Source organism: Choloepus didactylus, chromosome 2, assembly GCF_015220235.1.
Source record: "Choloepus didactylus isolate mChoDid1 chromosome 2, mChoDid1.pri, whole genome shotgun sequence".
Lineage (NCBI taxonomy): Eukaryota > Metazoa > Chordata > Mammalia > Pilosa > Megalonychidae > Choloepus > Choloepus didactylus.
In genome coordinates this window covers 1,804,897-1,822,141 of record NC_051308.1, presented here as the reverse complement: position 1 = coordinate 1,822,141, position 17,245 = coordinate 1,804,897, and the positions used below count along the sequence as shown (strand labels likewise).

Below are 17,245 nucleotides of genomic sequence, written 5' to 3'. Positions count from 1 at the left end.
CCATCATACCAACACACTGAAACGGCAAACCACCAAAGGCAAAGGAACTGAATAGACATTTCTCCAAAGAAGATGTACAAATGGCCAATAAGCACGTGAAAAGATGCTCAAAATCATTAGCCATTAGGAAATGCAAATCAAAACCACAATGTGACAATGTGTAAACTCAGAATTGAATCTTAGAACATAGCCTAACGTGGACACAATAATTGTAATAGTCCCTAGATTGTAAGCTCTTACAGCAGTTAACTCTATCCCTGAATTGTAAGGCCTATCTCTAAACTTTAAGATGCCGATCCCCTAGCGTATGTTGTCACAAACATTGGGACTGGCAGTTTGATGTGCTGAGCCCTCAAGCATGGGACTTGCCCTTATGAAGCTCATTACCACAAAGGAAAGTCTAAAGTTGTATGTAATGGTGCCTAAGAGTCTCCCCCTGAGTACCTCTTTGTTGCTCAGATGTGGCCCTCTCTCTCTCTAACTGAGCCATCTCGACAGGTGAACTCGCTGCCCTCCCCCCTATGTGGGACCCGACTCCCAGGGTTGTAAATCTCCCTGGCAACGCAGAGTATGACTCCCGGGGATGAATGTGGACCCGGCATCGTGGGACTGAGAGTATCTTCTTGACCAAAAGGGGGATGCAAAATGAGACGAAATAGTTTCAGTGGCTGAGAGATTCCAAATGGAGTCGAGAGGTCACTCTGGTGGACATTTTTATGCACTATATAGATAACACCTCTTAGGCTTTAATGTATTGGAATAGCTAGAAGTAAATACCTGAAACTACCAAACTCCAACCCAGCAATCTGGACTCCTGAAGACAATTATATAATAATGTAGATTACAAGGGGTGACAGTGTGATTGCGAAGACCTTGTGGATCACACCCCCTTTATCTAGTGTATGGATGAGTGGAGGAATGGGGATAAAAACTAAAGGACAAATGGGGTGGGATGGGGGGATGATTTGGGTGTTTTTTTTCACTTTTATTTTTTATTCTTGTTCTGGTTCTTTCTGATGTAAGGAAAATGTTCAGAGATAGACTGTGGTGATGAATGCATAACTATGTTATCATACTGTGGACAGTGGATTGTATATCATGGATGACTGTATGGTGTGTGAATGTATTTCAATAAAACCGAATTTAATTAAAAAAAAAAAAAAACCACAATGTGATACCATTTCGCACAACCATTTCTAGAATGGCTATAATATAAAAAACAGAAAATAATAAATATTAGGATGTGTAGAACTATGAAACCTTATACATGGTTGGTGGCACTGTAGAATGGTGCAGCACTGTGGAAATCAGTTTGGTGATTCCTCAGAAAATTGCAATTAGAATTACCACATGTTAACAGGAATACCTTACTAGTACCACAGAAATACTACAGACAAATAATTAAGGGCAGAAAACAGCCACGGGGTGTTTTGGGGCATGAGAAGAGGGAAGAAGACTGTACAACTAAGTGACGATAATGTGAGATATAGATGGATTATCGTGGACATAACATATAGTATGTGAACTTAGGAACCCCCTACTTTATAAGCCAAGCCCTCGATATTGAGGCGTGCTCTTGTGAAACTTATGGTTGTAAGGGAAGGCTGAGCTCACCTATACTTATGCCTAGAAGTAACCTCCAGAGAACCTCTTTTGTTGCTCAAATGTGGACGTTCTCTCTCTAAACCCAACTCTGTAAAGAAATTCATCACCCCCACATCTGACATGGGTCAGGACCCCCCCTGGCAACGTGGGACATGGATTCCGGGAATGAGCCTGACCCTGGCATCAAGGGGTTAAGAATGCCTTTTTGACCAAAAGGGGGAAAAGAAAGGCAACAAAATAAGGTTTCAGAAGCTAAGAGAATTCAAATAAAGTCAAGAGGCTGTCATGGAAGTTACTCTTATGTAAGCTTCAGCTAGATATGCTAAATGGTCACTGTATAATAAGCCCAAGTCAACAGTAGTCCTGAAAACCCTAAAGAATACCCACGTCCCTATATGAGATCTAAAAAACTTTCACTCACTAAGTTTATTCTTCAGAAACTTAAATCCTCCAGAGAACTCCTATGCCAGTTAAGTCCCGAAATCCAGAGGCAACAGCCTCTTCAAGAATATCAACCAGATGTGCCTCCTTTTTCATAAACTCAACAACCCTTAACAACATGAACAAGTTAGGGTGGTCACTGCCTAGACATCTCTGAAGATTGGGAAAATGATTAAACTAGAGGAAGGGGTAGCAAGAGACAAGATAGAATTTAACAAAGGATTATGAATACTTAATCTCTATATAATTTTCTTTTTCTTAGTTGCTAGGGTACTAGGATAGAAGAAAAGAACTGAAATGGTAGAACTGTAACCCATAGCAACTTTTGAAATTTGCTCTACAGCTACTTGTTAAAGTGTAATTTGAAGTTATTACCTTTTGTATAATGTTATATTTCACAATAAGGAAATAAGTGAAACTATGGTACTGTAACTCATATTTTTGGAAATTTCCTATATAACCACTTGCTAGATTGTACTACAAAAGTTATTACCTTTTTGCATACGTATTTCTCAATAAGGAAATAACTGACACTGTGGAACTGTAAACCATAACATTCCTTGAAATTTGCTCTCTAACTATTTGTTAAGTTGTACTTGGAAAATTATCACTCGTATGTATATATGTTATATTCCACAATGAATAGTATGATTAAAAAAAAATTACCACATGACCCAGCACCCCTACATCTTGTTATACACCCAAAAGAATTGAAAGCAGGAAGTCAAACAGATACTTGTATACCAATGATTCTAACAGCCTTATTCACAAAAACCAAAAGGCAGAAGCAACCCAAGTGTCCACCATCAGACGGAAGGGTAAACAAAGTGCGATATAAACATACAATGGAATAACAGCTGTAAAAAGGAGTAAGGTTCTGATACATGCTACCACATGGATGAACCTTCAAGACATCATGTTGAGTAAAATAAGTCAAACACAAAAAGACAAATCTTGTATGATCTCACTTATATCAAATACCTAGCATAACCAAACTTCAAAGAGACAGATGGTGTTTTACAGGTTACCAGGGGCAGGGAATGTGGGAGGGGACAGGGAAGAGGGAATTATAGCTTAATGGGTATGTGGTTTCTGTTTAAGGAGATGAAAAAGGAGGGTTAATAGATGTTGGTAATGGTAGCACAATATTGTTAACATAATTAATACTACTGAATTGTACACTTGAATGTGGTTAAAATGGGTAATTATGTGCTTTAAAAGTTTTTTTTAAAAATACATAAAACATTTTCCATTTATACAAACTCCAAAAATAGGCAAAACAAATACAAAAAAAGCTTCAAACTTTTTGATCTCTGACAATCTGATAGGTAAAAAATGGTACCTGGCTGTAGCGCTAATTTGCAAATTACGAATTATCAGTGAAGGTGACTTCTTACCATTTGTTTAAATGTTAATGTTACTTGTACTTCTTTTTCTATGAACTATCGCTTTTGCCCCTTACCAATTTTCTTTTAGTTTACTGGTCTTTTACTTACTAAGTGGCAGGATACACACAAACTAATGCATGTGCATACATATGTGTATACATATACACACACACATATACATATACACATACATGGATATCTGCCCTATGCCGTCATATGTATTATAAATATTTCCCTCAGTTTTACTTCTTTTAATTTCGCTTATACTGTATTTTCTCTACAGAAATCCTAAATTTTTTTGTTGTAAAATAGATGTCTTTTTTATGGCTTCTATGTTTTCTATCTTACTTTAAAAGGCCATTCCCTATTTGAATTTTATAAATAATTCTATTTTTTCTTCCAGTTTAATTATCAGTTCACTATAAATATTTGTAGAATTTATTTTAGGGTAAAGAATGTTTTAAGTTTAAATAAGCACTTCTCCAATCCCAAATATCTGCAGAGAATTAGAGAAGCTATTTTTCTGAAACCAAAAAACAAGAGTCCTCATTCAAATAACAAACATTTAAAATATCCAACAAAATTTCCAGCAGACTAAAAGTGATAAATCACTTAAGATAGGTACTTCTCAAGGTTATGCAGCTTCATAGTGGTGATAGTTGACCATTCCCTAATGAATTTTCCAAATAAAATGTACAATATTTTAACTGAAATTTCTATAACCTGTTCATTATACTATTAAAAACATTCTCTCCCTTACTTAACTTTTATCACTAGTTAACCTTTAGGTTTAATTTTTACAAGATTAGATAACGACAATGAGCAAAACCTTCAGTATGACAGTTTCTACCAAGAATAGCTGCTTCTATATGCCACCTATCAAGAAAAAGATGTTTATTGCCACTTTAGATAATTCATACATGATAAAATTGACATACTTAAAAGTTCAAAACTTTCTGGAAGCAGTTTTTACTGAAGCAAAAGGTAAGCCATCTGTAAGCAAATGCACCGTGCACACTTACCATGTGTGGGGCACTGATTGTTGCCTGGAAGCCTGCAAAACAAGAGAAGAACTACTGATATATTCAGCCCCACAAACACAGTGCATGTTCCACACAACTCCTTTATAACATCCATAAATTGCTTTCAATTATTTTAGTTTAAACGACTTCAAGAGAAAATAAAACTTCTGTTTTGTACACTAGAATACTACCATGCAGAAGTTAAATTCAGAAAATATAATCATGCCAAAGGCATGCTCATCATCCGGTAACAGTCCCACACTTCCAAAACTTTCTTCTCCCATTCAGTTAGCCAAGAAAGGAAGAATTTCAGTAAGTTGCAAGTTGATAGAACTGTCACTTGTTTTTTTCCTTCACATTTATAAAAAGAAAATCAGCCTCCATAAAAAAAGGGTATGTTCCTATTCTTTGCAAAATTAAATTGTTACTTCTTTCTGGCAATTAAAAAAAAATTGGAGCAAATGGCATCAAGCTAATTTAAGAGATAATAAACTATAATTTTCTCTTTATACTACTCTCTAATACTAATTCACAAAATCTTCTCTTATATTTTAGCTTTTAGTTTCTTTTCTTCCAGTGTTGCTTTCTCAAAACGTATTTGCCTGCTTTTGCCTCTGAAACGATTTTCACTGAGCAATGGTAGCAGGTGCCTTCAGAGTTCAGAAGCAACCAGGGCCTTCTCTGCTAATTGTTACAGTGCTTCAAAAGAAGACAGTGTGGTAGGTGGCTGACAGAATCCCAAGGCACTGCTAAGCCTCAAAGGCGCCCACTGCCAAGGCTCAGCAGCTCAGCAAACCCTGCTTCAGGATAAGGAGTTAAATAAGAACTTTCTAAAAACAAATACGAGGAAAAAAAATAAAATAGGGAAAGTGAAGCAGAGAAGTCAGTAAAAACTTCATTACATTTGTATCCTTTAAACACTGATATAAAAATGTGAAAAGCAATGCTCCTAAAGAAAACTAAGTATTCAGGTAAAACTAGAATAAGTTTTCATTAAGAGTATATTTTGTTTTAAGAAAAGTAATCTTTATATATATTATATATTGAGAAAACAGAAAAGATACTTCATATATAACACTACTAAAATGGGTATGTTGGTTTTCTGGAATTATTAAAATTTTCTAACATTGATCATGGAGTTGTATGCACAACCATGCGATGATACTGTGAGCCACTGATTATATACTTCAGATGGTTTATATGGTGTGTGAATGTATCTCAATAAAACTGCATTTAAAAAGTGGACATACTGGGAATAGGAAACTTATTAAAGTTTAAAAACCAAGTAAGAAAGGTAATAGTAGATTAATATCTGTATCCAAGCCTACCTTTCCCTATAAAATTATAGAGTAAAAGAGTAAAAAGGTGACATTTTGAGATATCCAGAGCTTACCTATTGATTGTGGAGAGTCCATATAAGGGTTACATTTTGCATAGTGCGAGCGGTCTGTGGCCAGCATTACTTCAAATACTTTATCTGTCTTGATGATTCCATTTTCTGAAATGAATGAGGCAAATATTTTAGGAAGAGGAGTGATGTGATTGTGTATATTTTATAATAATTACTCTGGCAGCACTGTAGAGAATGGACTGGAGGAGAGCAAAATTGAAAGTTATTGCCAATGGCCCAGGTGACAGCAATCTGTCTTCCATAATGATGGTAAGGATGGAGAAAAGTAGAAGGATCTGAGTTATATTTAGGAGGTGACATATACCTGAACGATGGGATTTTGGGCTTAGTGGAAGGTAAGGGTAGGCATGGAGATGCCATTTGCTGATTTGCGAAACCCTAGAGAAGGATCAGAGTTAAGGAGGAAAACGATAAGTTATTTACTCAGTTAGGGGCTATGGAACATACAAGTAGAGAGACTCAGCAGTCACTTGGACATAAGAACCTGGGGCTCAGGAAAGAGATGTGGGATAGAGATACAGACTCCTATTTATATAAACAGCAAATGAAGCAATGCAAGGAAATTAAAAGTGGCCAGGGAAGAATACATAGAGAAGAAAAAGAAAAGTCAAGTCTAAGAGATGTGCAAAGGAACTGGAGCCTTCAAAGATGATGATGAGCAGCCAGAGAGACAGGATGAAAACCAAGAAAACACATCTTTCAAAGAGCCCAAAAGAAGTGAATTTTTCAAACCTCTATGGAAAATAATTCAGTAGTTCTTCAAAGAGTAAAAACATAGAATTACATATGACCCAGCAATTCCACTCCTAGGTATATACCCAAAAGAACTAAAAGCATGGACTCTAACAGATACACGTACACTAAGGTTCATAGTGGCATTTTCCACAATAGCCAAAAGGTAGAAACAGCCCAAGTATCCACTGATACATGAATGGATAAACAAAATGTAGTATTGTAGTGAATTAAAATAAAATATGGGCTTTTGCAAAGGCATGATGCTTCACTTCTCAGACCCTGTCATTAGTAACCTAGGGGCTTTGCACTGATACAGTGCCTCAGTAACTTAGACCCTGTCATTAGATCCCTTAGTGACCAGCTCTGAAACCTCATTACACAAGATAAACAGCTTCTCCTTCTCCCCACTCCCCCACATCTGGCCTGGGTTCGCAATCCCCATGAAAGTCATAAGCAAACTCCCAATCTCCATTCTTACTTCACCAACGGCCACAGCTCCACCCATTTAACATTATAAAAGCATAATCCCCACGTACACAGCAACCTTTTGCTCGCACCTGCTTGGTTGGCCTATGCTCCTGACCTGTTTCCCCGAGTGACTCTATAAGGTACATCACTCCTCTTTGTTTTAGGATCTGTCAGCATAATAAACTTTTCTTTCACACATCTCTGTTGTCACTCGACTTTGCTGCACCCGACTATCCATTTAAAAACTCTTAAATTCAGGTATATACATACAAGGGAATTATTCAGCCATGAAAAGGAATGAAGTTCTGATATATGCTACAACATGGATGAACTTTATGCCGAGTGAAATAAGCCAGACACAACGGGACGCATATTGTGTGATTCCACTTAAATGAAAATCGAGAATAAGCAAATTCATAGGGACAAAAGTAAATCAGAAGTTATCATGGGTGGAAGAGAATTGGGAATTATTGCTTAATGGGTACAGTGTTTCTGCTTAAAGTGATGAAAAACGTTTGGTAATGAATGGAGTTAATGACAGCACAACATTGTAAAAGGAATTAATGCCACTGAATTGTACCCTTAAAAATGGCTAAAATGGTAAATTTTATATTATATATGTATGTTACCACAATAAAAAATAAATAAACAAACACCAAATTCCAACAAAGATCCTGCTGCTACTATAAGTCTGTGGGTACAGAAAGCAGGAACAGGATGGGGTGAGGCTTAAAAGACTTCAAGGAAAAGTGAGCATGGGACACAGACAAAATCAATCTCAGAAAGAAGTCTCAGTCTCAGACTTCTGTACTACTTGAAAATTCACAGAACCAGGAAAGTACTAAAAAGTCAGTAGGTCAGCTCAGTCCCCCCACGGAAGCTTTGAACAACAGTAAGAATTGGCAAAAACATCTCTCTAAAAGATCCAGAAAACAGTTACAGGATTACAGTAACAGTAAAAGCGCTGAATCAAGAAAAGGGCCACTTAAAAGTGTTAAGATCTCCTGGAGCCCTGGCTGGCTCCTTCCCCACCTCTCACTGACTCAGCACAGAACAGGCTATGCTCCCCTGCAGATCCCTGATCCTGGTTCTGGAGAAAGCGAAGTGGCCCTCACACACATGTATGTTTGGCCCAATCTGTCTGGTGATGGTCTGAGGAACTCACTGTCTCAGAGCTTGCCCTGTGTGTAGAAGGCAATTCACCAAGCTCTCCTACGGAATACTATGAGAGAGCAGTCAAGTCATGCTGACTGTAGCAAGGAATTATACTAGCTATAGAACATATGGTACAATGCCATGACATGAGAAAACTGTTTCTAGAGACAAGGGTATACTCATATGCGTGTAAATGGGAATTCCTAGGGGCACACATGTATGCCCAAGGCAAGAGGCACACGCAGAAAAGACCACTGAGGTCCCTAAGTTTTGGCCTGGAGCTATTCTCGAATTTCAGGATAAGCCCTGAAGGAGAGCACTTGCAGAAGTCAATCAGCAAAGATTGGGAAAGGTATTTTCTTTTTTCCTCCTTTTTCTTCTTCTCTCTCTCTCTTTTTGTTAGTTCCTGGCATTCAAGGAAGGCTCTGTCATAACACTAGCTAAGGATCAGATGCCTCAGAACCTAAATTATAGTCATAACACACTAAAATATCAAAATGTCCAGACTTCAACATAAAATTACAAAACAAAAAGAAATAGGAACTGATGGCCAGGCAAAGATTAAAGCATTAGAAACTATCAGTGAGGAAAATGAGAACTGGGATATTCAAGATAAAGACTTTAAAAAAAAAAAAAAAAAAAGATCCTATGTGAAAGGAAATGAAATAAGCTTCAGTGGCAGAGAGATTCCAAAAGGAGCTGAGAGGTCACTCTGATGGACACTTTTACGCACAATGCAGACAACTCTTTTTAGGTTCCAATGAATTCAAATACCTAAGAGTAAATACCTGAAACTATCAAACTACAACCCAGAACCCTGAATCTTGAAGATAATTGTATAAAAATGTAGCTTATGAGGGATGACAATGTGATTGGGAAAGCCAAATGGACCACACTACCCTTTGTCCAGTACATGGATGGATGAGTAGAAAAAGGGGGGCAAAAAAAAAGGGGGGCACCCAGTGTTCATTTTACTTTAATTGTTCTTTTCCACTTAAAGCTTTACTCTTACTATTTTTGTGTGTGTGGTAATGAAAATGTTCAAAAATTAATTTTGGTGATGAATGCACAACTATATAATGGTACTGTGAACAACTGGATGATTGAATGTATGCTTTGTATGACTGCATGGTATATGAATATATCTCAACAAAAATGAATTTAAAAAAAAACCCTCTAGTAACAGAAAAAAAAAATATATTCTTTGGCACTGGTATCAAAATCATCCTGCTGCCTCCGAAGTGGGACCTGACTCCCAGGGGTGTAAATCTCCCTGGCAATGCAGGATATGACTCCCGGGGATGAATATGGACCCGGCATCATGGGATTGAGAACATCTTCTTGACCAAAAGGGGGATATGAAATGAAACGATATAAAGCGTCAGTGGCTGGGAGATTTCAAATGGAGTTGAGAGGTCACTCTGGTAGACATTCTTACTCATTACACAGACAACACTTATTAAGTTTTAATGTAGTGGAAAAGCTAGAAGTAAATACCTGAAACTACCAAACTCCAACCCAGTAGCCTTGACTCGAAGACGACTGTATAACAATGTAGATTACAAGGGGTGACAGTATGATTGTGAAAACCTTGTGGATCGCACTCCCTTTATCCAGTGTATGGATGGATGAGCAGAAAAGTGGAGACAAAACCTAAATAAAAAATAGGGTGGGATAGGGGGATGATTTAGATGTTCTTTTTTATTTTTATTTTTTATTCTTATTCTGATTCTTCTTGGTATAAGGAAAATGTTCAAAAATAGATTGGGGTGATGAATGTACAACTATAAGATGGTACTGTGAATAGCTGATTGCACGCCATGGATGATCATATGGTATGTGAATATATCGCAATAAAACTGAATTTAAAAAAATCATCCTGCTAATAGTTACTTTGCATATACTGATAGGTAAAGTTAAATAATTCAGTACTTAGTTTCATCATGGCAATATTCACGAACTGGCAAACTTATATCTAAAAATATTCAAACAAGACCAAAAAATGTTTTCAACTATTCTTCAAATATTTATAATATTCAAGAAGTTTAGGAAGAACAGCTTGTTCTATGACCTACATAAGTACTCATTTTATATTGCTTTAACTTGACTCATATCCTCTTTCCTTTACAAAGAATAAGGAAGACATTTTGTAAGTAGCAGCCTCAAAAAAGTAATGAATGGAGAACCTAAGATGGTGGCTAGGTGAGACAGGGCAAAAAAACACCGCCATGCAAAACACGAGATAAAAACCAGAAAGCGACCCAGAACACCACTGACAGCGATGCACCAGCCGGACAAGGTCTGCTAAATCCACAGGGGACGTGCATTTGGTGAAACCAGGAGCCTGCATTCTGAAACAAGTGAGTAAGCCGGCTGAAAGTCCCACAGCCATGCTGCGATATGGGGAAATGGTGGGCTGGCATTTGGGGACGGACTATTTCTTAAAAAAAAAAAAAAAAAAAAAAGCCCAGGAGTGATGTCGGGGAGAGCCGCACAGTGAAGCACAGCGGGAGCGGGCTGGGCTAACGCCTCGGTGTCTGGCATGGAGGATACCCCTTCCCACAACTGCTGCTGATTGTCTCAAGACCAGAGGAGCAGAGGGGAGCCAAAAGGAGAAGCCATCTCCCCAGCGGGCGGGGGACGCTCCTGCCCGGGGCCAGACCCATAGCCCAAAGCCGCGCCAAGAAACCCAGTGTGACAGGGAATCTTTCCCACAGCACTACACGCAAGCCACAATATCGGCCGTGGACAGTGGCCTTTAATACACCCACAGCTGACTGTCCTGGAGCTGGGAAGGCGGAGCTGTGTGAAAAGGGGGACGTTAACGCTTCCCATTCAACCATCTTTGACGCAGGCTGGGAACACCCCTGCATGGCCCAGCAACCCAGGGCTTCCCTGGCGGGCCGGCATGCACTAGTGACGTGGCGTGGCCCTCCCTCAGCAGAGGTCCTGGAAGAGCACAGCTGGGAAGGGGGAACTGCTCAGAAATCCCAGGGACCCCATGCAAAGACCAAGGACTTGTGGGTCAGCAGCAGAGACAATCAGTGGAAAGACTGAAATGAAGGCTTAGGCTCCTGCAACAGCCTTAAATCTCTGGGAACACCTGGGAGGTTTGATTATTAAAGCTGCCCTGCCTCCCTAACCGCTCAGACACGCACCCCACATTCAGGGCAGACAGCATCAGCAACACACCCAAATTTGGTGCACCAATTGGACCCCACAAGAATCAGATCCCCACACACCACAAAGTGGGGGAGAACTGACTTTAGGGGAATAGGTGACTCACAGACGCCATCTGCTGGTTAGTTAGAGAAAGTGTACGCACCAAGCTGCAGTTCTGTCAAATTAGGGATCAAGTAAAGCAAATGCCAAAAGGCCAAAAACAATAGAAAATCTTAAAGCATATGATAAAACCAGACGATATGGAGAACCCAAAACAAAACACCCAAATCAAAAGATCAGAAGACACACAGTACTTGGCACCATTTATCAAAGAATTACAGACAGGTAACAAGAGCATGGCTCAGGATATAAAGGACATGAAAAAGAGAATGGAACAGGATATAAAAGACATAAAGAAGACCCTAGAAAAGCATAAAGAAGATATTGCAAGAGTAAATAAAAAAACAGAAGATCTTATGGAAATTAAAGAAACTGTTGGCCAAATTAGAAAGACTCTGGATACTCATAATACAAGATTAGAGGAAGTTGAACAACAACTCAGCCTCCTCGAGGACCACAGAACAGAAAATGAAAGAACAAAAGAAAGAATGGAGAAAAAAATCGAAAAAATAGAAACGGATCTCAGGGATATGATAGATAAAATAAAACGTCCAAATTTAAGACTCCTTGGTGTCCCAGAAGGGGAAGAAAAGGGTAAAGGTCTAGAAAGACTATTCAAAGAAATTGTTGGGGAAAACTTCCCAAACCTTCTACACAATATAAATACACAAAGCATAAATGCCCAGCAAACTCCAAATAGAATAAATGCAAATAAACCCACTTCAAGACATATTCTGATCAGACTCTCAAATACTGAAGAGAAGGAGCAAGTTCTGAAAGCAGCAAGAGAAAAGCAATTCACCACATACAAAGGAAACAACATAAGACTAAGTTGTGACTACTCAGCAGCCACCATGGAGGTGAGAAGGCAGTGGCATGACATATTTAAAATTCTGAGAGAGAAAAATTCCCAACCAAGAATACTTTATCCAGCAAAACTCTCCTTCAAATTTGAGGGCGAGCTTAAATTTTTCACAGACAAATGCTGAGAGATTTTGCTAACAAAATACCTGCCCTACTTCAGATACTAAAGGGAGCCCTACCAACAGAGAAACAAAGAAAGGAGAGAGAAATACAGAAAATCTTAACAGACATATATAGAATATTATATCCCAGGTTACCAGGACACACATTCTTCTCTAGTGATCATGGATCTTTCTGCAGAAAGGACCGTATGCTGGGACATAAAAACAAGCCTCAATAAAATAAAATAAATAAATAAATAAATGAATTTGTTCAAAGCACATTCTCTGACCACAATGGAATACAAATAGAAGTCAATAACCATCAGAGACTTGGAGAATTCATGGACACTTGGAGGATGGAAATGGGGGGGAGATGGAAACATTCCCGGACAATCAAGGGCTGAGCAACTTCATCACCAGTGATCAGTCCTATAAGAGATCTTAGGGGGAGCTGAGTGGGCTGAAAGGAAGGGACACTAGACAGTTGACTGAAACTACATTAAGAAGTAAAGATTTCCAGTAGAGATCACATGGTAAATATAAATACCAATGCTACTGTATTTTTTATTTGTAACTCTACTGTTTACTTCCGACAGGATCTAAAATACATAAACTGTAATGATAAATCAGTGGTTTTGGACTCAATGTAAAATACGTAATTTCTGACAAGAACTACATAAAGGTGGGGGAATAATGGAGTATAGGAACATAGTTTATGTGTCATATTGAAGTTAAGTTGGTATCAAAGAAAAACAAGATTGTTATAGATTTAAGATGTTAAATTTAAGCCCCATGGTAAACACAAAAGAAAGTATCAGAGAATATGACCATAGAGATGAAAAACAGAGTAGCGGTTCTGAGAAGTGGGGAAAGGGGCAATGGGGAGTAAAGAAATGAGAGTAGGGTTTCTGTTTGGGGTGAAGGGAAACTTCTAGAAATGGATGGTGGGAAGGTGACAGCATTGCAACATTCTAAATGTGATTAATCCCACTAATGGAATGCTAGGGAGGGGGTGGAATGGGAAGATTTAGACTACAGATATGTTTCCACAATTGGGAAAAAAAAAAGTCTAAATAGATGACAATTAAACGCCAAGGATGATCCTGGATGGGATCTGAGGATGGAGGAGAGGAGGCTCAAAGGGACACAGATGGAACACACACACACACACACACACACACACACAAAAGGAAATATAGAATGTAAGTTTTATAACAATGTTGAATTTCTTCAACTTCTTAGCTGCGCTTAATGAGATTGCATAAAAGCATGTTCATGTCCACAGGATGAATTATATTGTTTGTTCAAAGACATGTGCAGCTTGCTCACATATGTTCATAGGACAGAGCAATAGATGATGGATGATAGATAGGGAGAGAGGGAGGGAGGGAAAGAAAGAAATAGTGGTGTGACAGGATGTAAAGGTGGTGGATCAGGGTATGTGGGGAGGGGGGAGGGGTATGATGGAGTTCTATGTATGGGGTTTGTACTGTTTTTTCAACTCTTCCTGTAAGATTGAATTTATTTCAAAATAATATTAAATTAAAAAAAAAAAAAAGTAATGACTGACTAAAAAAATGTCTACCTTCCTCAATGAATTTGTTTGCTGAGGAGACACTTTGGTTGCTTATTTCTAGAAACTGCAATTGTAAATTGCCCTGTTTTCATTGCACAAGTAATCAGAAATTATTACAATGTCATTGTGACAAAGTTTGATACTCTACAGTTTTATTCAATTTTAGATCAAATTAAATTGTAGATCAAACATTTCTAAAATCAATTTTACCCATTTCTTAAACAACTACATATTCTGATATAACAAAACATTTTCTGTTTCTAACTGCTTTATCAATTATCAGCAGGGAAATTTTAAAAAATTGAAATAGGTATTAGCTTTAACTCATTTTATTGAGTATTGTGGTTTTAGATTTTTTAATACCTTTCAGAAATTCTTCTCAAAAATAGCCCTCATTTTGTGTGTGTACCTCAGTACTTTATAAAAGATGTTTGTCAGTAAATTTAACATACTTAGCATTCATTCATACTTACACTGTAAATAAATATAAAAACTAAGTTAATAAATAAATAAATAAATGACATAAAAACCCAATCCTTCAGTTGTACTAAGTACATTTCAAATGCTCAGTGATACATGTAGGTAGCAGCTACTTTACTGGACAGCACAGATAAAGAACATCCCAGAGAGTTCTGCCGGGCAAAATTGCTGTAGACTTTTTCTAAAACTTATTTTAAAGCATAAAATTGATTTTGCTGAAACAGTGGGAAAGTTTAACCTTGTAATTTTCAATTCTCTAAGACAGTGGTTCACAAAATGCCATCCCTGCACCAGAAGCATCAGCATCACTTGGAAACTTAATAGAAATATAAATTGTCTGACCCCAGCAATCAATTTTTAACAAGCTCTCTAGGTGATTCTGAAGTTTTCAAGATGCTCAAGTTTTAGAACAATTGTTCTAAGTTACTAAACAGCAACTTCATTATAATATAAGCTATGATATTAAGAGATCAACTGTTACAGTCTACCTCCTCTAATCTGCAGATCCTTTTTCACTTCAACATCAACATAATCAAATTTAATTATTTTTCTAAGGAATTCTAAGGAATAGAGGATAACCAAGGAGGAATTTTCAATTTCATGCAAATTGAAATTTTCAATGAGCAAACAGTACTTTTGTAACAAAAACAAACACAAACAAAAAAAGAAATCTATTAGCTAAAATTACCTCAACAAGAAGTTGAAACTAGAGTTGCACAATTGTTACAAAAGAGGCTACGCAACTTGAGTACTGTAATTTCCTTAGGAACTGCAGATCTAAGTATCAAACTAAATATCTGCAATATCAACATCCATGTATGTTAAATATTCCTTATTAAATTTTTTGACAGAAAAACATCTTAGAAGTTTCAGCTAAGGATAGCAATTGATACATTAAAATGATAATAAATCCACTGGAAAAAGAGCTAGTCTTGGCTTAGCACAAATTTGGCCCAAAAAGGGGAGATTTTTAAGAGACTGATTACAAATTTTTGTCATAGCCAAGTGTCTATTGGGGTAACCCACTGGTGGAAAATTACTTAATCACAAGTTGTGTATAGAATGTTTAAGGTGCGTACACTGCAGTATCAGGCACCTACATGATGTTAAGCAATTTTATAGGAGTATTTACAATATATTGAGCATCTGTGCAAGCCATGTGACTCTACATCACACTTCATATGACTCCCTCTGTATTTCAGTGTCTGTCGAATTCCAATTAAATATCCTTCCATAAACAGAAAACCGGCAATGTTTGACAGGAATTTTGAAATCAAAACATTCTTCGCTAAGCACTAAAGACATAATTTCCACATTCTAAGTATTGCCAAAGAAAGGCCAATGACAAATATTAACTATCAACCATATGCCAGACAGTGCTATTTATTTCTCTCATTCTTTGTATTCCGAGCATAAATTTAGGCATATAATGGACGTTTAACCAGCATTTGTAGGAAAAGTTATGAGTATTAAGTTCTTTGAGAGGATTACAAATAAAGTTGGGAGACATGACAAAAACATGAAAAGCTAAATAACATACGACAATTAAAAATACCAAGTGGCAAAATATGATTATTTACAAAGTAGGTGATAATGAGAGTGCTATAAGCTCTGAACAGAGAGAGATTATTATGGACTGCAGTCCTTCGGGTCTCCGAACAGAGGCGACAAATTAAAAAAAGAAAGTGACACAGCACTCACCCCACCCCAAAATTATCATCAGAAGAAGGAATAAATAACTAAAGAGAATGGTATAAAGAAACTTCCATACAAGGTTCTTTAAGCATATGATACCCCTGGAAAAAGTTGGACCATTCCCCCCTAAACACAATCGTTTGCTGGATCCCAGGACCTCTATAGGTCCAGAAATACAAGTGTCGCAAGAACAGCATTCCCTAACTCTCGTCCTCCGCTTCACATGACGCACTGCACTGGGCAGTCGCCCGAGAAATTTCTCCCAGCATCAGCAATGTTGCCATATTCTCATCTTCCTCTCCCTCCCCTCGCCTATATCAGACGGTGGCACCTCCCTTCAAAGGAAAAAGCAGAGGGCGGGGGAGGCAGAACAGGTGGGAAAGCTTGCAGCGAGACTGACTATGGAGCAGAAGGAAAGTGAGAAAACGCGGGGGGCAAGGCTGGGGTCCCTTCAGTCCCGCCCAGTCTCCAGAAGCATGGCAACACCACCCCACCCCAAGGGACGCCCCTCGCAGCCGGACTTAAACAGCAGGCAGCCGACTCCGGGGACAGCCCCCGCCCCACCTGGGCCACCCCCGGGCTTGCACGACGCCATTAAGTGACAAGTCCTGATCGGAGGCGGCGGGAGGAGGTCGCATACACAGCGTTTCGGGACTCCGGGGAGCCAAGACCCTCCGCAGCGGGGGGTCAGAACGTCCAGGCCCGAATGCCCTTGCGGTGGAGGCAGCACTTACTGCGGAGATTTTGGATGAGCTCCGAGTGGCTCGCGCCGCCGGATTTCCAGGCCATCGCTAAGCACACCCGGAGCAGGAACAGGGCCACCTTCAGCGCGGCCACGGTGCCCAGCAGCTTCCCCAAAAATAAGAATACCTCCCACACAGTCACCACCCCACTGGAACCGCCGCCGCCGCCGCCGCTGTTACTGCGCGCTCCCGGCATGCCCCGCGGCACGCATGCGCCCTGTGACGCCAAGCGCTGGGCGGGGCCGGGCGGGGCCGAGGAGGTGTCCTCCTAGGACCTCC

The 17,245-nt window shown here is 38.9% G+C and overlaps 1 protein-coding gene across 2 annotated transcripts in view; it reads right to left on the bottom strand.

Annotated features, from left to right (window-relative positions):
- PCMT1 (protein-L-isoaspartate (D-aspartate) O-methyltransferase) overlaps nt 1-17,163 on the bottom strand; it is a 102,516-nt gene extending 85,353 nt beyond the window's left edge. For both annotated transcript variants that reach the window (XM_037819314.1, XM_037819307.1), the window contains exons 1-3: nt 16,958-17,163; nt 5,850-5,954; nt 4,457-4,488 (exon numbers count right to left, since the gene is read on the bottom strand). In XM_037819314.1, the coding sequence (XP_037675242.1) occupies nt 4,457-4,488; nt 5,850-5,954; nt 16,958-17,162 (342 nt within the window). In that variant the 5' untranslated portion in view covers nt 17,163. The remainder of the gene's footprint in view (nt 1-4,456; nt 4,489-5,849; nt 5,955-16,957) is intronic.
- Between the last annotated feature and the right edge of the window lie 82 nt (nt 17,164-17,245).